Source organism: Humulus lupulus, chromosome 6, assembly GCF_963169125.1.
Source record: "Humulus lupulus chromosome 6, drHumLupu1.1, whole genome shotgun sequence".
Classification (NCBI taxonomy): domain Eukaryota; kingdom Viridiplantae; phylum Streptophyta; class Magnoliopsida; order Rosales; family Cannabaceae; genus Humulus; species Humulus lupulus.
The window spans coordinates 36,648,149-36,671,531 of NC_084798.1; the positions used below are offsets into that span (position 1 = coordinate 36,648,149).

General features: G+C 41.3%; 1 protein-coding gene across 1 annotated transcript; it reads left to right on the forward strand.

The window, feature by feature from the left end:
• Positions 1-5,786: 5,786 nt before the first annotated feature.
• On the forward strand, positions 5,787-8,167 carry LOC133784976 (uncharacterized). Its single transcript, XM_062224237.1, has 3 exons — positions 5,787-6,116; positions 6,761-6,835; positions 7,046-8,167. The coding sequence occupies exons 1-3, from the start codon at positions 5,787-5,789 to the stop codon at positions 8,165-8,167; spliced, it is 1,527 nt and encodes a 508-aa protein (XP_062080221.1).
• Positions 8,168-23,383: the final 15,216 nt, after the last annotated feature.

Here is a 23,383-nt window from a genome sequence, read left to right on the forward strand (position 1 = left end):
CGACTGCAGCTTCGGCTTCATTATCCACACCTTCAACGCAGTGGCCAAAGAGATTTCGAGTGAGGCTGGGATCTTCGCTCTTTCTTCTTCCACCAAGCGAGCAACGCACCGGGCTATTTCAATCTGCCTCATCGCTCGGGGAGATAGCTGAAATTGGCCCCTTGATTGTGTATCCAGAAATCATAGTTACACTTGGATGTGGCGCCCTTGTACCTCTCCAGATTGCTGGCGTTGGCTTTTTCGAGATCCTTGATGCGAGCCTCCAACTTATCAGCCTCTTGCCTGCTCTCGATCAGGTCTGCCTCGACTTTTTGGCTTCGCAAAAATTTATAAGGTGGGACTCTTTGTACTTCTCCTTGGCTTCGAGGGCTTTGTCCAGGGCAGCCTTCTTTCCCTTCATCTCCTCAACCAGTTTATTTTTCTCCTCAAGCAATGATGCATTTTCCTTCTGAGTCGCCTCAAGCTGCTCGGCATATTTCGCTTTGACGGCCTTAAGCTCCTCAACGTGTCGTTGCTCAGGCGCCTTGGATTGCCCGGTGATCACCCATGAGCGGAGCCGAACGGCAGTCATGGTCAGCATGGCATGCGATCAGAACAAAAGTTAAAATGACTATAATAGATAAAGAGATTGAGTCTCAACAGGAAGAGACAACTTACACTGGCATGCTCGTTTAGTGCGCGGTTCAAGATCTGGTCGACCTCCATCGACTCTATCCCAACCATGGCTTCTTGGCTGCACTCGTGCCTCAGGATCCTAGTCATCCTATCCTTGGCCGATCTTAGAGCGCGGCTCGATATGTCATCCCCTGTTTGAACAGGGGTTGCTATCTGTGTCTGATCGACAGGAGCCGGTGGGGATGGGGTCGACTCGACCGGTGCAGGCGGTGTTTGCTGCTCGAGGGGAGATGGAGGTGGTGTTGTATTTTTCGAAGGACCAGCTGCTGGAGGGTCCTCAGTGCGGGTTTTCTTGGTCGGAGGCTCTTTGCTGCATTCCCCACGATGCCGCCTGCTCGCCTTCTTCTTGCTTGCAAGAGCATCAGGCGCACTTTAGAGGTCGAACATCTCTTCGGATGGCATGTTTGCAAGAAGACAAATACATGAACAGTTAGACAGTATAAACAAATGAGTGTGCTATGTCAAAAAAGGAAACAAAGGCAATTGTAAGTAAAATACCTGAGCTATAATTATTGGTCGCTACATTATATACTTTACTAGTGTTACACTCACTCTCTAGCATGAAGAAGTCTGAATCTAAAGTGGGAGTGTACTTAAAGTTGTCGTCCCCGTCAAATAAGTGACAGGGAATCGGCAAACTATCTAAGAGCGAGAGATCAGTATCGTTCTCATCCAAAGACTCGTTGATAGGTGCAAGAGGTTCAGAGGCTTTCTTTTTTCCCTTTCCCAAAGGGGTAGGGGCACAGCCGCTCGCGGGGTGCTAGAAGGTTCCCTGGTTGTCACACCAGTTAGTCTCCTCCTTTGAGGTTGCAACACATCTGGGTGCTGCTCGGGAATTTCCTCGTCGGTGGCACTCCCCGCCGTTGACTCCCTCACGTACTGGTAAGGTGCCAGAAGCCCGACCAGTCTCAGGTTGGCTTTAGTGACCAGCTGTTTGACGCTCTTCTCTACATCAGTTATGCTGGCCAGTAGCGCTGCTCGGACCTCCATTTCTGGAGTAGGAGGCGGTCGCAGCCATGGACCTGAAATATGCTAATTCTCTAAGGGGAACGCGGATAAAATACAAGGAAAATAAACGACCAGAAAAACAAAGAAGTTACCTCCTTGGGTGAAGGCTAGGTTGTTGGCGACCATGTCGGTAGTCAAAAAGTACTCTAGATGGTACTTCCCCACATTGGATTTGAAGGTGGTATCACTCAGGAAAGTGCGGGTCGTTTCCTGGTGGCAAAGATGAAAGAACCCCGTATTTTCTTGGTTGGGGTTGGATTGGAGGTCGAACAGATAGTTGACCTCGTGTGGCATAGGAACAGGCCACTTCTTATGACTGTAAAGGATATAGAGTGCGGAGAGAATTCTATACCCATTTGGGGTTATTTGGAAAGAAGCGACCCCAAAATAATTGGCCACTCCTTGGAAGAAAGGATGGAGAGGCAGGATCGCTCCTGCCTTAATATGATACCTCGACCAGGCGCTGAAGGTGCCTCCAGGCAGGTTTGCCTGTTGGTCTCTGGTGGGTTGGACTAAGGTTACCCCAGGAAGTTCGTACTTCTTGATATAATTGGCTATCATCCTAACCGAGATTTGGCTATGAGGAGCAACGTACCATTCGACATCTGGTCGAATGACATTTTGGAGTTGGGCTTGATTTTGGATTTCTGGATCAGGGGTATTTTCTTCTCGACCACTGGTCGAAGGAATTTCAGCCTGAGGAGCAGGCTAATTTGAAGAAGGATTGGGTGACTTCTTTTTCTGGGCTGTAGACTTTACTCGACCCATATTTTGAGGTGGGGTCGAAGGATTGTTTGGGGTGTTACGAGAAAAAGGGATCTCCGGAATTAGCAACGACGGTTGTTCTTCGTTCTCGAGCAGTTGGGCAAGCAGATCGTCGTCAATTGGCCTCTCACCTCCCCACGAATCTTGCATGAAAGTCTGCGAACAGAAAAGGGGAGATAAGAATCTAATGACCAAAAGCATCAAGAAGTTTAAAAGTTGGAATAACGCTGCCCGTATATAAAAGTTAAGCTTTTATATGACCAGCAGCATTCTGACAAAAAATACTGCATTTCAAGCGAACAGTTTGGAAAATGGATTAAAAACAGAAGTGAAAAGTTTTTCAGAAAAAACTTTTCGACTCTGAAAGGGCAGGAAAAACCCTTTTTTTTCTACAAGCTTAAAAATCGAATTTTTACTTCGATTTCACGCCCTAAAGTTATAATCCTAACTACCCAACTAGTTCATCATCTCAGCAAAGTGTTATTTTTCTTCCAAATTCAACACTAATATCTATATGCCCATTTACCTCAAAAAAGTTTCTTTCAAGAACTCAGGATACGAAACAAATATAAAATAGATATTGTATGGCATTTCAACGACTGAAAAGGTTGATAAACTTACTTGGGTAAAGATTGAAGCAAGTTTCTGAGACACTAAGTCGGTTGGTTGGGCCGAAACTCTGTGGATCGTCAAGGTTGTCTAGGTTTCTGAGTTTTCTACGTCTTGTTCTTCAATGTTCTTGAAGAGAAAGTGAAAAGTAAAAAGTGAAAAATGATCCTGGGGGATTATTTATATTGATCGTGGCACTGTAAAAGAGGTAATAATGGGATTAAATTTTCGTAGCATGGGGAAGCGCAACAGCTGTCAGACAACTTTTGGGAAACTGAAAAGACATGATTGGTTGCCTTTTTCGAGAAGGCTAGGCGGCTCTAACAGATTTGGTGGGGTACACGAAGATTCAGTCTCTTAAGTTTACTTTATGCTAGTCGCAGTAAAATAAACTTGGGGGCAAATGTTTACCTAAAAATGGCTCCTGATGACGTGGCAAGAATTTATTACACGTGGTTGGCACGTGGAAGCGTCAAAATGAAGGAATGTTGTTCGACAATCGACCAGGTGTTCCTTGCATCATCAAATCTCATGATTAGATCCAACCAGTTTGGTCGCATGCTTCGGTTTATTTCCTTTAAGGATATGTAATCTTGTAATAACTACATTTATTATTTTCTCTTTATTGCCTTGATACGCTGATATTAAGGGTAGTTAAGGCCCATTGGCCCATGTAACCCCCTTGAGCCTATAAATATGAATGAGAAGGCTTAAGGAAGGGACTTTTGAACATTGAATCTGAATACTCATAGAAAGAGCATAGTGTGATTATCCACCGAAAAGTTGTAATTTTCCTAAGGCTTGTAAAACTCAAGAACCCTAGTTCTTTGATCACGGCATTGGGATTCAACACCAATAAGAACACTAAGTGGATGTAGGTTATTACCACACAGTTGGGGTCGAACCACTATAAATCATTTGTGTCACCTCTTTACCATTTGATCCCATTCTAGATTTCTGTTTGTTTCATTGTCGTTATTTTGACCCCATGTCGTTGACCAAAGCAAAGGTCAACAATTAGTAACAGTAACAAATATATATTTTTTATATATTGAATTCAAATAATTACATTTAAATTGGAAAAATATATATCTACCAACAAAGAAAATATAGATGTAATATAGGCACTATAATTTTATGAAATATCGAAAATATTCTCAATATCAATGGAAATCCATGAGAAATTCATGGATATTAATGATAAAATTTGTAGAAAGCTAATAAAATTGAATAATCATAACAATACATACAATCTACATTTCTTCTATCTTCTATATTTATATCTCTTCTACTAGGTAGAAGCAACACGTTTGCTTAATTTTAAAGTTGTAAACATGCTTATCATGTATTTATTTTTATTATATTTTTTTAATTATCATATCAATTTTAAATAAATAAATAAGATCATAAAAATAAATAAAAGATGATTAATATAATGTATGACATAAATGTATTTAAAAAATTAGAGTAAAATATTGTCTATAATTTTAATAAAAATTGGTTCACTTTTTTTATAAAAAATATATATATAATAGAATAAATTATAGTTTTATAGTTTATATAAATATTTATATCAATAATATCTACATATATGACATTTAACTACAACATTGACATAGATATATATATATTTATTTATTTATTTACACAGCTACATGACATATATATATAAATTACAATAATATTTAAAAAGAAATTAATAATGGAAATAAAATAAGAATAGAAAAGTCATATTGTAGATAGTATACTTGCATCAACTATTTTAATTAATTAATTTTTGTTTAAGTTTATGTTTGTTCTAGTTTTTTAATTTGGTAGTGACAATATGAGATTATATATTAAATGTTTAATATATATTAATAGTATACGCCATTTTTAAATTTAAGTTTGTTGCTGGTGTAGTGGACAAAATTTGTCTACAATTAAAGTCCAACTAGTCAGCCAAACTAGCTCGCCAGGCCCAATAAGCCAGTAAGTCCCCAAACTAATGTAAATGGGCTCAGCCATCCAAACGAGCTAGCTGGTACCCAGGGCCAAGTCCGAGTGCATTCAGTCAGTCAGGGACATTGAAGAAGTCAAAATACACACCCCTCTTCCCATGAAAATCAGAGGGAACCACTAAGATCGAGTCAGACGAGCGAGATAGACGAGGGGAGAACGGAAAGAAGAGAACGACTATAAAGAAGACCCTAAGGGGTTGAGAAGGAGACATCTGATAATCACTTGGCTCTCTTTTACTTTCTTATTGAAACAAAGGCTATTCTCTCTCTCGGCGATCCAGTTAAGCAAGTCGAATCAGTCAGTCTGATCTGACCTCATCGGATTTGACCTAGTCGTTCGGTCCCGCCGTCGTCACCATCGTCACTCTAACCATTTCATTACTCATCCATCACTATTTCATTATTTACATCATAGTTTTATTACTTTCAATTAGCTTTCTTTACAATCTGACTAACTTGAGCGTCGGAGTCCCTTTGGCTGACACCCCACCGGTGCTCCCAATTGAACTTTCATCTCTCTCTCTCTCTCTCTCTCTCTCTCTCTCTCTCTCTCTCTCTCTCTCTCTCTCTCTCTCTCTCTCTCTCTCTCTCTCTCTCTCTTTGTTTTTGACAGGTTGTTGGTGCCCATCTAATCAAGTGTAGGAAATCACTTCTACAATTTGGCGTCCACCCGTGGGGCCCTAGTAATCAGATGATCGACAAAGAAGTCAAGAAGTTCACTAGAGAGCCATGTCAGATGTGACTGAGACACCTGATCTGTCCGCCCAACTCGCTGCTCTTACTGCCCAGATGAATGAAGAACGCGAGAAAATGAGGAGGCTCAAAGCTGAGAATGCTGACCTGCTCGTGCAAATAAAGGCCATATCCTCTCAAGCCACCGAGGTTCAGCCATCCCGCTTTCGAGGCTCAATTAGCCCTATGCAACCTTTGGGTGACCTCACCCTTATCTCTAACAATGATGGACCGAGTCAGACAGTTCCATCACCCTCGATAAGGAATTATCAAATTCCACCCACCATGTGTAACATGCAGAATTCTATTGTCAATACAGGTGAACAGGTAACCATGACTAAACATGGACATTCATCTGCGCCCGCACCACAGCAGATTCCAAGAGTCAGCCAGCCAGCCTCGGCAGATGGCCAGTAGTAGATTCCAGGAGCCAGTTAGCCAGCCACTGGACTCAGACAGCAGCAGGTTCCAGGTGTCAATCAGCCTACCATTGGAGCCAGTCAAACCATCATTGGAGTTGGTCAGAATATACCTAAGCAGCAGACAATCGGATTGAATCACCCAGCCATAAGCAAGCCAACCTGCCACACCAATATTAGCTCACTTCCAATCCAAGATCCTGAGCTGGCTCGTAAATTGGTCGAGATGGAAGCACTCATCCAGCGATTCCTGGAATGCCAACCCCTATTAAAAAGAGTGCAACAAGTTGCTACGCTAACTCACATTTCATCGATGATATAGCCATGGTCGAAATGTCGAAAAAGTACAGCTTCCCCCACATGAAGATGTTTGATGGAACGTCTAATCTCAATGATCATATCACTCAATACAGGCAGAGAATGTTCACCGTTGCCATCCCACGCGACATGAGGGAAGCATGCATGTGTAAGGGGTTGGGTTCTAGTCTGATTGGACCATCCCTCCAGTGGTATACTAATTTACCTAATAATTCTATTTCTACTTTTGCACAGTTGACTGACACTTTTGTTGAGCTGTTTGCTAGTAGCAGAAAACTTGAAAAGTCTGCAGAAGACCTCTACATCATAGTTCGATGACGGGGTGAGCCCTTACGAGATTACGTAGGCTGCTTCAACAAAGAGAAGATGTCTATAACCCATTGTAATCAGGACACAACCATCTCAGTCTTTCGCAAAGGACTCCGCTACGACTCAGGCCTATACAAAGAACTTACTAAGTATCCTTGCAAGACGATGGAAGATGTTCTCGCCAAGGCCTGGGCACAGATAAAATGGTAGGAGGATGAAGCTAACTATTATCACTCTTCTCCAAGGAAAGACACTCGAAGAGACTCAAGGGTAGACAGACGGCAGAGTGACAGACAATCCGAGCCATACCCATATCCTAGTAAATCAAAGAACAGAAGGAGGGAGTACAACCTGTCGTCCAAGACGCGTCTCCAAGATGGATCAAAGATACCAGAATACAATCTTTCAATCTCACCAGTCGAAGTCATTGGCGTACTGAAAGGACTCGGAGACAAAGTGAAATGGCCAGAAAGGATGAGGACTCCATCTGACCAGCGAGACAAAACAAAATGGTGTGAATTCCACAATGACCATGGTCACCGAACGGGTGAGTGCATTGCCTTAAGACTCGAAGTATCCAACCTATTAAGATGTGGTCACCAGACTAACTTGCTCACAGACAAAGGAAAACGAACATTCCAGCAGGAGGCAGACAGGTCAATCGTCCGAAGAGAAGTAACCCCGCCGAAGCCACCTACTCATGAACGGACAGTGAACGTAATAACTAGTGGCTCTGAGGTAAGCGGAGTCACCCATTCAGTAGCCAAAAGACATGCCAGGCAGACCAACTGGATCAAAGGAGAGTCCAGCAGGACAGAGAAGAATACCATCAACCTACCAGCTCAAACCATCAGTTTCTCAACAACAGAGTCAACCAGACTCCTTAAACTGCATCATGATGCTCTTGTTATTGCACTTTACATTGCTAACTGTCTTACTAAACGTATACTTATTGATAATGGCAATTCAGCTAACATTTTGTTTTTAAGTGCTCTCGGGGAAAAGGAAATAAATGAATCAAAGATCATAAAGAAGACTACAATCCTCATCGGTTTCAGTGGAGAGCAAAAGAACACACTAGGAGAGATCGAGCTACTTGTCTATGCTAAAGGAGTCAATCTGTGCACAAGATTCCTGGTAGTAGACTCTCCATCTGCTTACAATGTGATACTAGGTCGAGCATGGATACATGAAATAGCGGCAGTCCCTTCAACATACCATCAAGTTCTAAGGTTCCCAACTAAATGGGGAGTAAAAGAAATCAAAGGTCAGCAGAAGGACTCAAGAGCATGTTACCAGACTACCATGAAGGCCAAACCCACTCAATTATAGCAATTACAGCAAGACAGAATGACTGACTCCCAGATGGACCAACCAGACGTGGAGGAGCTGGACGAAGTTCAGATACATCTAGACTTCCCAGACCACAAAGTCCAAATCAAATCACGATTGGACCCTGACATTAGAACTAAACTCATTGATTTTCTATCTGCCCATTATGATTGTTTTGCTTGGTCCCATGCGGACATGACTGGAATTGACCCCGAAGTAATTGTCCATAAATTTCAGGTTAATTCAGACTACCCACCAAGGAAGAAAAAAAGAAGAAAATTCTCCCCTGAAAGGAACAAAGCCATTAACGAAGAAGTTCAAAAGATCATTGATAATGGGTTCGTAAGGGAGGTGTATTATCCCGACTGGTTGGCCAACGTAGTCATTGTGAAGAAAAAAATGGCAAATGGTGAGTCTGCATCGACTTCACAGACCTCAACAAGGCGTGTCCAAAGGACTCATTCCCATTACCACACATAGACATGCTGGTAGACGCCACAGCCGGTCATGAACTCCTAAGCTTCATGGATGCATACTCAGGATACAACCAAATTCTGATGCATCTAGATGACCAGGAAAAGACAGCCTTCATGACCAACTTGGGCATATTCTGCTACAAGGTCATGCCATTCGGACTGAAGAACGCAGGAGCGACTTACCAGAGATTAGTCAACAAGATGCTTGTCGACTTATTGGGGAAGACAATGGAAGTCTACATTGACAACAGGCTCGCCAAATCCCTCATTATAGAGGACCATATCAGTCATTGAAAATAATCTTTTGACATTCTTAGGAAATATAACATGAAACTGAATCCAACTAAATGCTCTTTTGGTGTAACTACAGGAAAATTCCTTAGATACCTAGTAACTCAAAGAGGAATCTAGGCTAATCCATCACAGATAAAATCAATCCAAAGGATACCTTCTCCAACATGCATAAAAGATGTAAAAAAATTAACTGGATGCATCGCAGCACTCAGCTGATTCATCTCAAAGTCTTCATAACGATGTCACATCTTCTTTAATACATTAAGAAAATAAAAAAACCTTTGAGTGGACAGCTGAATGTGAAGAGGCACTAGACCAACTAAAACAGTACCTGGCCAGCCCACCTCTCCTCTCAAAGCCAAAAGACAATGAGAAACTATTCAACTACCTAGCAGTATCCGAGACGGCAGTTAGCGCGATCCTAGTCCGAGAAGAGGAAGGCAAGCAATCTCTAGTCTACTATGTAAGCAAAGCCTTGCTTGATGCAGAAACCCGATATAGCTAGCTGAAGAAGCTTGCACTAGTACTCATCCACGCAGCAAGGAAGTTGCGCCCATACTTCCAGTGCCATCCAATAGCGGTCCTGACCACCTTCCCACTCAAAACAATCCTCCATAAACCAGAACTATCAGGCGAACTTACCAAATGGGCAATAGAACTTAGCGAGTACGACATAACATACAAGCCATGGACTTCCCTCAAATCTCAAGTATTAGCTAACTTCATTGCAGATTTTACACCTAACATGCATGTGCATGCAGAAAAAGAACTTTGCTGTCTGACCGAGGGACAGTCAGCCGGAATATGGAAGTTGCAAGTAGACGGCTCAAGTAACACTAGAGGAAATGGACTCGGACTCGTCCTGACTTCACCCCAAGGTGACATAATCGAACAAGCAATCTGATGCGGGTTCAAAGCTACCAACAATGAAGCTGAATACGAAGCAATGATAGTTGTACTCGGACTAGCCAAAGACATGGGAGTCAAACGGATCGTGGTCTTTAGTGATTCCCAATTGGTAGTCAACCAAATGCAAGGCAGCTATCAGGCTTGGGATAACAAGCTGACAGCCTACTTCAACAAGACCAAAGAGTTGTAGTCGGACTTCGACGAGTTCACTATCAACCAAGTACCAAGAAGGGAGAACAGACATGCGAATGCATTAGCAAACCTTGGATCCTCCATCCAGTCAACCGACCCCAAGACAATACCAATAGTATATCTCCAATGGCCAATTGTCTAGAAAGGTGCAGAAGAGCAAGTTAGTGACATCTCCAACAACCGAACATGGATGACTCCAATAGTCGAGTACCTGGAGGAGGATATACTTCCTGAAGATAAGAACAAAGCACATCGAGTCAAGGCTCAATCAGCCCGCTTCACTATTATACGAGGTAAACTCTATAAATGTTCCTTTTCTGGTCCATATTTGAGATGTATTAACCCTGCAGAGGCCAAATATGTACTGGCTGAGTTGCATGAAGGAGAGTGTGGCAACCGTTCTGGAGGACGAATCTTGGCGCACCGTGCCCTACCACAAGGCTATTACTGGCCAACTTTGCAAGTCGACTCCTCTAACTATGCAAGACAATGCGACAAATGCCAACGGTTCGCTCAAATATCCCACCAACCTCCAGAGCGTCTCATCTCAATCACATCCCCTTGGCCATTCATGAAATGGGGGATGGACATAGTAGGTAAGCTTCTAACTGCGCCAAGACAAAAGGTGTACATGCTAGCAGTAACTGACTACTTCAGCAAGTGGATCAAAGCAGACTCATTCCACCAAGTCAGAGACAAAGAAGTAAAGGGTTTCATTCAGAAGAATGTAATCTGTAGGTATGGAGTACCAAAAGAGATCATGACGGACAATGGCTCTCAATTCATTAGTTTCGACTTCCAAGTCTTCTACAAATTCTTGAATATCAAGCTCAGCTTCTCCACGCCAAGGTATCCCCAAGCAAATGGACAAGCAGAGTCATTCAACAAGACTATCATGAACAACATCAAGAAGCGCCTTGAAAAAGCTAAGGGAAGATGTGCTGACGAGTTACCAAGAGTCCTATGGTCCTATCGAACCACAACCAGGACTTCGACGGGAGAAACACCATTCTCATTAGCCTACGGGATGGAGGCAGTCATCCCTACTGAGAGTGAAGTTCCGACAGCTAGATATGAGCTGGCGACAGATGAAGCAAATTGGGAAAACATGTGCCATGAACTCGACACCATCAACGAAAGAAGGGACAAAGCACTCTTAAGAGTCTCGGACATTCAAAGTAGGAGATTGGGTACTACGAAGAGTGTTCCAGAACACTAAGGAAGCAAGAGGAGGCAAGCTCGCCCCGACATGGGAAGGTCCCTACCTGATCACAAAGGTAGTCAGCCATGGAGCATACAAGCTACAAACTAAAGAGGGACGCAAAATCAACAACAGCTAGAACGCTATCCACTTAAAACAGTATCACTTTTAACTCAATCCAGTCTTCTTCCATCAATGATCTCACAGGATCTTCATTCAAGCAACATACTGACACTGTCATGCAGGAAGTATCAGAACTACATTTGGGCTTGATCCCTGCAAAGAGTATGTAGGCAGCTCCACGCAGCACAGCCCCTTATCACAACCATTTTTTTTTTTTTTTGCATATACTACAAACAGATCAATAACAAATCTAAGTATAAATTGACTAAGTAACTTCATACTTAGATTGGGGGGAATAAGATACTAATACTTCATAAGTCATATAGCCAACCGGCATCCAATACAACAACTTATAGAATGCTAACATAAGCTACAACCAATCAGGATACAAAAAAAAGTAGAAAATGTCTCGTGTTTACAACACTACATAAGAAAAAGTCCATACAACAACTAAAAATACATAAGATGGGATAAACTCAGCCATCCCCCAACAGAGAACTTGAACAAAGGAGGAGTCAGTCATCCGCAACTAGGTCATGAGTAGTCAGGATGCCAAAAGAAGTGGCTAACTCTTCAGCCCGAGCCGTCTCTTCAGCCATCATCTTCTCCAATTCCTCAAAGTCTGTGATGTACTTAGAAACATCCCAACTATCAGTCTTACCATCCCAAAACTCACTAGCCATTATGCCACGACACTGGATCTCAGCTTCCAATTCAGCTTCCAGCCTAATCACTAACTTTTGATTCTCCAACGAAGCTACCTCGGCTTTCAAAAAATTCAACTAGACTCACAAGTAAGAACCACCAAATAACTCATCAATCAGTCAGATGGACCATTCATTAAGGCACAATTAAGAAAAAACAAGTTATCAACAATTAGTGAGATAGACGAACCTAACATCAAAGATATACAAGGCAAAAATTTCGTATCAATCAGACAGAAAGACTATTATACCAATTAAATTACAACATGACCAATTAGTCAGTCAGTCAATCTGAAAGGACCCTTAAAGCAAGATATACCTATTGAATAAATTAAGTCTTTACTAGTCAATCAAACAGACCACTCAGTCAAAAAAGAGAACTATATGGATCAGACATACATAAATCAGACGCACATACGTGAGGAATACTATCCTAAAGTAACTAAAACAAAAAAATTACATTTATCACCACTACAAAAAGATCAAGCACAAACTCCTTGATTGACCATACAAGACCATGAATGAAATAGTGAAAAACAAACTCCCCTTATATAAGCATATAACTCCACCAAATGGGTGCCATGTGTCAACCATCAGGAGGCCCTACCAAAAGCTACTCAACTTTCCCTAGGAAACACCTAAAGTTTCAAAGACAAACGAAGTTCATGAGAAGTAGGCCACTCGACCACTAAACAAATCACGTAGCCAAATAGGCGAGCCACTCGACCGTGTAGGTCATCTCTCCCAGGCACACAGCCGTCTCGGCAAGCCACTCGGCTAATGCGCACAATTCAGTCGGCCAGCATGTGTGATCTACTCATCCTAATTCACTCGGCCACCACGAATGAGCCACTCGGCCAAGCCTCTCAACCATCTAGGTGAGCCACTCGACCGTCTAAGCAAGCCACTCGGCCGCCTCTGAGGAGCACTCGACCACCTCGACAGAGCACTCAGCCAGCTCATCCAGGCCAGTCGGCCGCCTCACTCGACCCAACCAGCCACTCAGCCCACTCGGTCACCTGGCCACTCGGCCTACTCGACCACCTGGCCACTCGTCCCACTCGATCTCCTGGCCACCTGGCCACTCGGCCCAACCAGCCACTTGGCCACTCAGCCACCTGGCCACTTGGCCCACTCAACCACTTGGCTACTTGGACACTCACCCCGTTTGGCCAAGTAGCCTTAAGGTCCCGTGGTGCTTAGAATTCGACATTATAGACTCCAGCTAGAATGAATTTTAACTAGAGAGTGAGGAACAAACTGTAGTTGACAAAATTTGTCTACAATTAAAGTCCAACTAGTCAGCCAAACTAGCTCGCCAGGCCCAATAAGCCAGTAAGGCCCAAAACCAATGTAAATGGGCTCAGCCATCCAAATGAGCTAGTTGGTACCCAGACCCTAGTCTGGGTGCATTCAGTCAGTCAGGGACATTGAAGCAGTCAAAATACACGCCCTCTTCCCATGAAAATCAGAGGGAACCACTAAGAACGGTTCAAACGAGCGAGATAGACGAGGGGAGAACGGAAAGAAGAGAATAACTATAAAGAAGACCCTCAGAGGTTGAGAAGGAGACATCTGATAATCAATTGACTCTCTTTTTCATCTTCTTATTGAAATGAAGGCTATTCTCTCTCTCGGTGATCCAGTCAAGCAAGTCGAATCAGTCAGTCTGATCTGACCTCATCGGACTTGACCTAGTCGTTCAGACCCGCCGTCGTCACCACCGTCACTCTAACCACTTCATTACTCATCCATCACTATTTCATTATTTACATCATAGTTTTATTACTTTCAATTAGCCTTCGCTACAATTTGACTAACTTGAGTGTCGGAGTCCCTTTGGCTGACACCCCACCGATGCTCCCAATTGAACTTTCGTCTCTCTCTCTCTCTTTGTTTTTGACAGGTTGCCGGTGCCCGTCTAATCAATTGTAGGAAACCACATCTACAGCTGGTTGATAGTAGAGTATATTATATTATATGTTTAATATGATATTATTCTAATACGTAGAGTTTAAGTTTAAGTTTAATTAAATTTTATTTAAGTTATAAATGTATGGTTTTATTATTTTTAAATAATTATCATTGTAAAATATCTCAAAGATGTCCTATTTTTATTTATTTATTTATTTATTTAAGTTTAAGTCAATATCTCAAAAATATCCTATTTTTATTTGTTTAATTATTTATTTATTTAAGTTTAATTCATATTTACAATCTACCATTAAATATAGAAATATTCTGTTAAATATAAGAATATTTTGTTAAAGTTAATGGAAAAAAATAAAAAATTGTTAAAACCAAGAATTTTCGTTATCTACACACTTTTTATATAGAAGAGATATAAAAAGTGTATAGATAACAAAAATTCTTGGTTTTAAAGATTTTTTGTTAACTTTAATGAGATATTCTAAATATTTAACGCATTATACATTTAAAACTACTTAAAAATAAATATTTATTAGTTATAATAATATAAATTCAAATATTATAAATTATTATTATAATAATATTTAATATAAGACTACATATTTAATAATTATATTAATATAAATTCAAATCTTATAAAATATTATTATGATAATAATATATAATCATATTCGATTACCAATTATATTAATATGAATCAAATATTATTATAATAACATTTAATACAAGACTAGATATTTAATATTTATTACTATAAATTTAAATCTTATAAAATATCATTATAATAATAATAATAATAATATATAATACATAATCTTAATTTTTATTTAAAATTACAACTTGAGGAGACTTAATGGTAGAAAAAGAAAGATTTTTCTCATGCAATAATAATTACATAATAAGAAAAATCATAAGCTTCCACTTGGCTTGCTCACATGCCTTTTAATCTTATCATGAAGATTTATGAGAAACCATTAATTCTACCCAAATAAATTTGGAGCCTAGTCAACCACCCAAGATATGACCCAGTTAATTTTGTCATTGACCTTATTATTACGCCTATACCACTGACTCAAAAGAACAACAATAATAAGCATTTCCATTTAAGCTTTGGATTTTTTAAAAAAATTATCATTTGTATTTAAAATGATTATTACATATTTTTTTTTAAAAAAACATAAACAATGTTTTGGTTTACTTTTTTTTAATATGTTTATGTCATTCTTTTATATGTAATATTATTTATTTATTTATTTATTTGAAATTTATATGATAATAATACAAATTTAATAAAAGTAATTCATAAATTCTATAATTAAAACTAAGCAAATGTGCATTGCATGTTGATTGTATCTAGTCTATATAAAAAGTGTGTAGATAATAGAATTATTGGTTTTAACGGTTTTTTTATTAACTTTAACATAATATTCTAAATATTTAACGAAATATACTTTTAAAACTAATTAAATAATATATTTATTAATTATATTAATAAAATTCAAATATTATAAAATATCATTAGATATCTTATCTGCGTGAAGTTCAGATTTCAGAGGCCATTTTACATGAATTATTGGCTAAGGAAGAACTTTATTGACAGGAGAGATCGCAAATAGATTGGTTACATTCAGGAGATTGAAATACCAAGTTTTTTCATGCCCGAGCTTCTTCTAGAGCTTCCACAAATAAAATTTGTTCTCTCATTGATGATAATGGTACTAGTGTGACGACAACTGAGCAGATTTCTAATGTGGTTGCATCTTATTTTCATGCTCTATTCTCTGCCTCAGAAGAGGATCATTGGGCACTTTCTCACACACTATCCTTTATTCCCACTACTATCACGGATGCTAAAAATGCCTTTCTCTTACACCCATTCATTGCTGATGAGGTCGTAGTTGCCTTGAATACAATGGGACCTGATAAAAGCCTTGGTATTGATGGTATGTCGGCAATGTTTTACCAACACAATTGGCCTATTGTTGGTCCTTTGGTCACTGGAGTGGTTTTGTCTATGCTCAATGATGGAAGTAGCCCTGCAACTTTTAATAGAACTCTGATCACCTTGATTCCAAAGATTAAGAGACCACAGAACATGGGTGATTTCAAACCTATCAATCTATGTATAGTTATCTACAAGCTGATTTCTAAGGTTCTTGTTTTGAGATTTAAATAAGTGCTACCCCATGTTATTTCGAAAACCCAAAGTTCCTTCTTATCTACTAGGCTTATCACTGATAATGTGCTTGTAGCTTTTGAGTTAAGTCATTGTTTAAAGCATAAAACAAAGGGTTCTAAGGGCTATGTTGCTTTGAAGTTAGACATGAGTAAAACTTTTGATCGGGTTGAGTGGTTTTTTTGGCTGCAGTTATGAGAACAATGGAATTTCATTTACCCTGGATCTCTCTCATTGTGACATGCCTACAATCTACCAGCTTTTCTTTTCTCATTAATGGTATGGTCACTGCTATGTTATTCCGCATAGGGGTCTTTGCCAGGGTGATCCTCTGTCGCCTTATCTATTTATGGTTTGCTCTGAGGGTCTCTCACGCTTATTACAATATGAAGAACAAGTTGGCAGTCTGCGAGGTCTATCCATCACACGTCAATCACCTTCAGTTTCACATCTTCTATTTGTGGATGATAGTCTATCATTTTGTCAAGAAACCACACAATCCTGTGGAGCTATTAAAAGGGCTATGGATATCTACCATCGAGCTTTAGGCCAACAACTTAATACGCAAAAATCAGTTATGTCTTTCTCTCCCAATACATTTCCAGAAGCTCAAACTACTTTCTAACAAATGTTGGGTATGCCAATCTGTGAGTGCCATGAGAAATATCTTGGCCTACTAGCTTACTCTGGCAGAGATAAAAAGCAACTTTTGAATGGTATTTAGGATAATATTTGGAAGCTAATGCATTCTTGAATAGATAAATTATTTTCCATTGGGGGTCATGAAGTGTTACTAAAGACAGTTGTTAAATCAATTCCCACATATGCATGAGTTTTTTCCGCTTACCATAGACATTTTGTCAGAAATTGGAACCCATGATGGCTAACTATTTTGTAGGGTTCTAATGCTACAAGCTCTAAAATACATTGGTGCACATGGACTCATCTATGTCGCTCTAAGCCATTTGGTGGTATAGGTTTTCGCTCTTTTATCTATTTCAACCAAGCTTTGTGACTTATCGAGTATCCCACATCTCTTTTAAGTTAAATTCTTGGTGGTCGATATTTTCCTCAAAATTCTTTTATGGAGGCTCGGATTGGTCATTCTCCTTCAATGACTTGGTCGAGTATTTTTTGGGGACGCGAATTATTGCAAAAGGGGCTCCAATAGAAAGTGGATGACGGCACTCAAATCAACGTTGGGTTGGACCCTTGGATTCCTGGCCCTTCTCTTTTCACTCCAGTCTACTTTAATGCTTTACCCACTTCTTCAGTTCCCATTTTTATCACCCCCAGAGGGAATGGGATCTCTCATTATTACAATAGTATTTTTCACCTTTGGATGTTGATCGTATTCTCAGTATACCCTTGGCTGCCCAGCCACAAGCTGATCATCTAATATGGAACTATCATACTACTGGCATTTATACGGCTAAATCTGGATATAATTTGGTTGATTTTTCTTGACGCTGATGTTCCATCTTCCATTTCACTCACCAATGTCACTTGGTGGAGACCGTTTTGGTCTCTGAAATTGCCTCAAAAGATTAAGATATTTGCTTGGCGGGTGATACATAATGTTATTCTTGTGGCTACTTCTTTATATAGACGAAAAATACTTGATTTTTCCACATGTAGCCTATATTCTAATGCTTGAGAGTCTATAGGACATGCCCTCTGTGGCTGCAAACATGCAAAATCTATTTGGAAGTGTACCAAGTTTGCTAGTGATTTCCCACTAGCCAATCAAATATTTCATGGCGATTATTTATACCATTTATCATAAGTATATACTAAATCAGAGCTAGAAGAGATCATTTGCACGATGTGGTCTATTTGGTTTGATGGTAATGGTATTGTCCATGGTAACAAAGCTCGTTTGGCTTCTGTGGTTGAATCACAAGCTGCTAGCTATTTGGGTCACTACAGATCGACTTCTAACTCCCAGTCCAGGTCAATGTCATCGTCAAATCTGATCCTAGCTGCTCATGCTCCTTGGAAAGCTCCTCCACAATATGTCTTGAAATTAAATATTGATGCTGCTTTGAATCTTTCACAGAATAAAGTTGGAGTTGGTAGTTGTTATCCCCAAAATTTGAAAATGATGATGTGGCAATAGAGATGACATGTGGCAAGGAATGATTGGGTGACCTGGCTTAGGAGTAACCCAGTAGACCGATGAAGAATTTTTACTGGCTTGAGAAGTGTCATGACCGACCAGGCATGACCTTGTCCGACCAGTCACGTGTTTGTCTGCCCAGGCATGATCTTGTCTGCCCAGGAATAACCTTGTCTACCCAGGAATGACCTTGTCTGCCCAGGCATGACCTTGTCTGCCCAGGAATGACCTTGTCTGCCCAGGCATGACCTTGTCTGCCCAGGCATGAACTTGGCTGATCGGTCATGACCATGTCTGACCAATCAAGTGCATGTCTGCCCAGTCAAGTGCATGTCTACCCAGCTAAGTGCATGTCTACTCAGTCAAGAGCGTGTCTACCCAGTGAAGGTGTGGTCGATCAACTTGAATGAGATATGATTCAACTGGATAGAGCAGGACTACGTCAAGATTCCCATAAACGACTTCAACAAGAATCGGTCTTAGCATATACGGGAATCTCTCAACTTATCCCCCGAATATTGTGTATTGTTGCATTTTGAATATTACTGTAATTTAAATATAATGATAATAATAAAATATCCCGATTATGGGGATATCATCTGTACGATCCTAAGCCTATAAATATAAGGCTTATGGCATCATAAAGGGGACTTTTGGAATTTTTAACTTTTGATCTGAATTTTCTAGAGAGAGAGAGTACTTGTATTTGAGAGAATTCTTGTATTCTTGTAATCTACACTGAAGAAACTCAGTTGACTCAGGTTCATCTGATCTTGAGCGTAGTTATATAATCACAACTCTAATTGGATTAGGCTATTACCGTCACATTAGGGCTGAACCACTATAAAATCATCTGTGTTGTTTATTTTCTCTTGAAGGTTTTATCGTTTTTGACGTTCACACGTCGTTGGCCAAAAATGCAGTCAACATTTTGGTGCTTTCATTGAGAGCCTGAAGAGAAAGACAGATGATCCCTGAAGTATTATGGCGCCTAAGAACACCAATGCGGCCTCCAAGAAGACAGGCTCCTCTAAAGAGCCTACTAGATCAGAAGGTCCTAGCCTTCAATATCGTGAAACTGAGCCTAGAGTCGTGCTCGAGGACGTAACCCCAGAGGTTGAAGAGCTTCAGGAAGCCATGAGCGCTTTCCAAGAGGAGATGGCACAGTTCAATGCCAGTCAGGAGGAGTTCGCTGAAGAAATGGCTAGGCAGAATGCCGCATTTGAGCAGCAAAGACGGGAAATGGACGCCAAGAGTGAGGAGATCCGGCAACAACAAGAGGAGGCTGATAGGCGACATCGTGAGGCTGCACTCACTCTGGAGGCAGCTACGCAGCTGACCCGGGCCAATGCCCAAGCTGCACCAGGAGTGGCAGCCACCCCAAGAGCAAGGACCACAGAAGCTGGTCGTATGAACACTGATAGACCCCGCTCTCGCGGACCAAGCAGGGGTGGTAGTAACCCACCTGGTCGTGAGGAAGATGGAGTCTGGTCAGACACTACCTCAACTCAAAGGGGGAACTCCAGAACCCCCTCAAGGAGCCACCGATCAGAGACTTCTAGGTCAGGAAGTCATAAGTCAGGTAGCAAGAAAACACCTCCTGAGCAGGAGCACAATAGAGCTCCTCGAGGTAAAGAAACTTCCCACTTCAAAGATGGGCATGGGCGTGATGAAGCTGACAGTCATCACACTGACCAGTCAAAGGAGAAGAATAATGACAACCATTGAGGAGGAAAAGATCACCCAGCTCAGACAAGAAGGCCACCACTGCATTCCAACCAGCGCAGTGGCAAGGAGCATGTTCCACACGGTAAGCCTTCCAAAAATACTCGGAGTACGGTGTCCGATCGGTTAGGGAGACGTACCTCCCAAAAGCATTTAAGAGACAATATCACTGATAGGAGAAGGACCGTGCCGGTCGAAGGGCGAGATCCAATCTGACCTACCAGTCAAGTAGTAATACTTGATGATGGTCTGCTGAATAGGAGCGCCCGACCAGGCGGTCCTGAAAAATGAGTCCCAAACAGTGGCCCCAGGCATCCAAGCCCAGCTTAATGCTCTGACAACAGCAGTTCAAGGTTTGACGAAACGACCCTCTGTGATCGATCCAGTAGACCACAGGAGTGGCAGCCCTTTCTGCGCTCGAATTAGAGCAGCCCAGCCACCAGTGAAGTACAAAGCACCAATACTGCCAGTTTATACAGAAAAGGCAGACCCAATAAGGCATGTTGGGAAGTTCAAAGACCAGATGGAGCTACTCGGAGTGAGTGATGACTATCGATGCAGAGTCTTCCCCACCACATTGTCTGACACTGCCCAGGAGTGGTATTGGAAGTTTAAGCCTAACTCCATCATTTCTTGGGAAAGTTTTAGAAAGGAGTTTTGCAGGCAGTTTAGTGCTGCTCGGACCCCTCCTGTTTACGCCAATCACTTGTCGGATATTAAGCAAGGAAAGGATGAGTCTCTCAAGAACTACATACAAAGGTTCATGAGAGAAGCTAACCGAGCTACTGCAGTTGGAGATGAGGGGAAGATGGTGGCAATTTCTTCCGACATTATCTATCGGAGTCCTTTGTGTGACAGCATTCATCGCAACCCAATTTCAACGTTACAACAGTTTCTTGACCGGGCGGATAAATACATGAAATTGGATTATGCAATTGAGAAGGGAGAGAAGGGTCTGAATAATCCGAGCGGATCGACTGATCTCCCCAAGAACGGAGAAAATGGTCAAAATGGCGGAAAGAAACGTGGGAATAACGGGTCTGACCGCCATGATGAAAAGAAAGCTAAGTCGAATCCGAACGATAAGCCAACCAAGTATGAGCCCTAATTCACAAACTACACAACTCTTTCAGCAAGCTGGGTAGAAATCTATCTCGCTAGTCACCAAGAAGTTCCCTATAAGAAGCCCTCACCGATGAGGAAAGAGACATCTAAGAGAGACATGAATATTTTTTGTCGTTTCCATGGAGATTATGGTCACGACACGAATGAATGCAATCACCTCAAGGACGAGATAGAATTTCTTCTCCGGTCGGGCATGTTGAAGAAGTACCAGGCAGAGACACCCCAAGGAGAAGGAGGCAGCAGCAATCTGGGATTCAAACGATAAAGATCTCCACTCTTGTAGCCCGGACCTGTGGACTTTACCTTAGACACTATATGTGGAGGTCCACACTTGGCTGAGGAAAGCAACGGAGCAAGGGAGAAGTATGATGAGCGGGAGTGCTAGGATCAAGGAGCCACTGGAGTGGCAAGCATCTATGAATATATTATTTCTAAATACCGCTTTCAGAGTGGTAGTTTAATTTCAAGTTGTGTAACTTGTTATTTAAATTTGGATTATGAGCTGGTTATTTGCTGACCAGCCATCTATTTTTGAACAATTTTGTTGTTTAAGAGTCGTTATTAGACACGTTTTGTCCTCTTTAATTTACGAGTAATAAAAGAGACTACGCGCAGCATGGTCGATTCTTGCTACAAATGTGCATGTGTGTTAATTATCCGAACAGTGTTCAACTGGTCGGTAAAATTGGACAGTGTTCAACTAGTCGATACATTCAAGCAATGTTCAACTGCTCAAATATTTTCCATATATTCTATGTGTTTCACGAGTGATAAACTGCTCGAACAGATTCAGTCAAGTAGCAAGTGACTAAGGATCTCTCAACCCTCAATCACTTGGGGGGCACATAGGTTATATCGGCATATAATTTAACATAGGCAACAAGAGCACGAGCTAAGATATCTGTTTTTAGGCTGACTTGTAAACTTTCGAAGTCCAAAAAGGCCATTAAGCTAACTTGTTAACATGTTTGACAAAGCTTAAGTAACTTGGAATTTTTTAAAATTTTAAGTTAGAAGCAGATATTCGTGTGACAATAAACATTATGCTCATAAAATGTTAGAGCAATAAGAGTGTGAGAAAGTATACTTAGTATGGACTTATGAAATGTCTAGAATTTCTAAGTTAGAAAACTAAGTACTCATGCAAAAATATAAGGCATACATCAGAGTGACTTTGCTATTCACAAAAAACTTATAATATTTTAAGTATAAAAAGACTTAGAATGTTTCAAGTTAACCAAGAAAAAGTAAAGTATACATGCCAACAGCTAGATCATACGAACAAGAGTATATAACAAAATACAAAACAAAGTATGCTAGAGGGCTGGTAGGATGACAACTTGTTTGGTTCCTCTTTCTCAGCACATACAATCATGTTGCTCTCCTAGGCCCCCTTCTTTGCTTCAGCTATCGAGGCATTATAGCACTCCCTAGCCTCTCTCTGGTCTCCTCGGATGCAGACTATGCCTGCACTGGTAGGGAACTTCATGGAAAGGTGCCATATTGAGACTGCCGCATGCAAGGTGGTGAGCAGGGGTCGTCCAATAACCGCATTGTAGGCGGACGGGCAGTCGACAATCAAAAACTCGGTCATCACTGTCTCATGTTTGGGAGCCTCCCCCATCGTGACTGACAACTTGATTGTTCCAGCTAGTGACAATCCTTCTCCACTAAACCCATAAATGACTCGAGAGCATGGCTTCAAGTCACTGATAGATAGCTTCATCCTCTCAAAGGATGACTTGTAGATGATGTTCACAGAACTCCCTGTGTCGATCAAACACCTCTTCACCTTTATATTTGCAATTCGGACTGTCATGACAAGAGGGTCATTGTGAGGATGTCTCACGTGTCGAGCATCATCTTCAGTGAAAGTGAGGGACTCACTTTCGTATCATGGGTGCTTCGGTGGTCGCTCCTCCATAGTCATAACTTCGGAGGTTGAAGCTGAACCCAACTCATGGTGAAGAGTACGAGCAGGTTGATCAACCCCTTCCTCAGCTTCAGCCGCTCCTTCCGGTCAGAATGACAGCGTGGGGGAAGCAGGTGTGGTGCTGGCAGGATTAGCTGCTTCCTCGGCAGCCCTCGCCTCACATTTAGCAAGCTCCTCTGCCTTAACCTCCTCCGTGAGAAAGTCGAGGTTAAGAGGCTTGTTTAGCCTCCACACCTGATAAAAGCAGTTGAAGCAAATCTCCTCGTAGCGAGTAAGATCGGCTTCTTTCTCCTGCCTCAACTCTTCAATC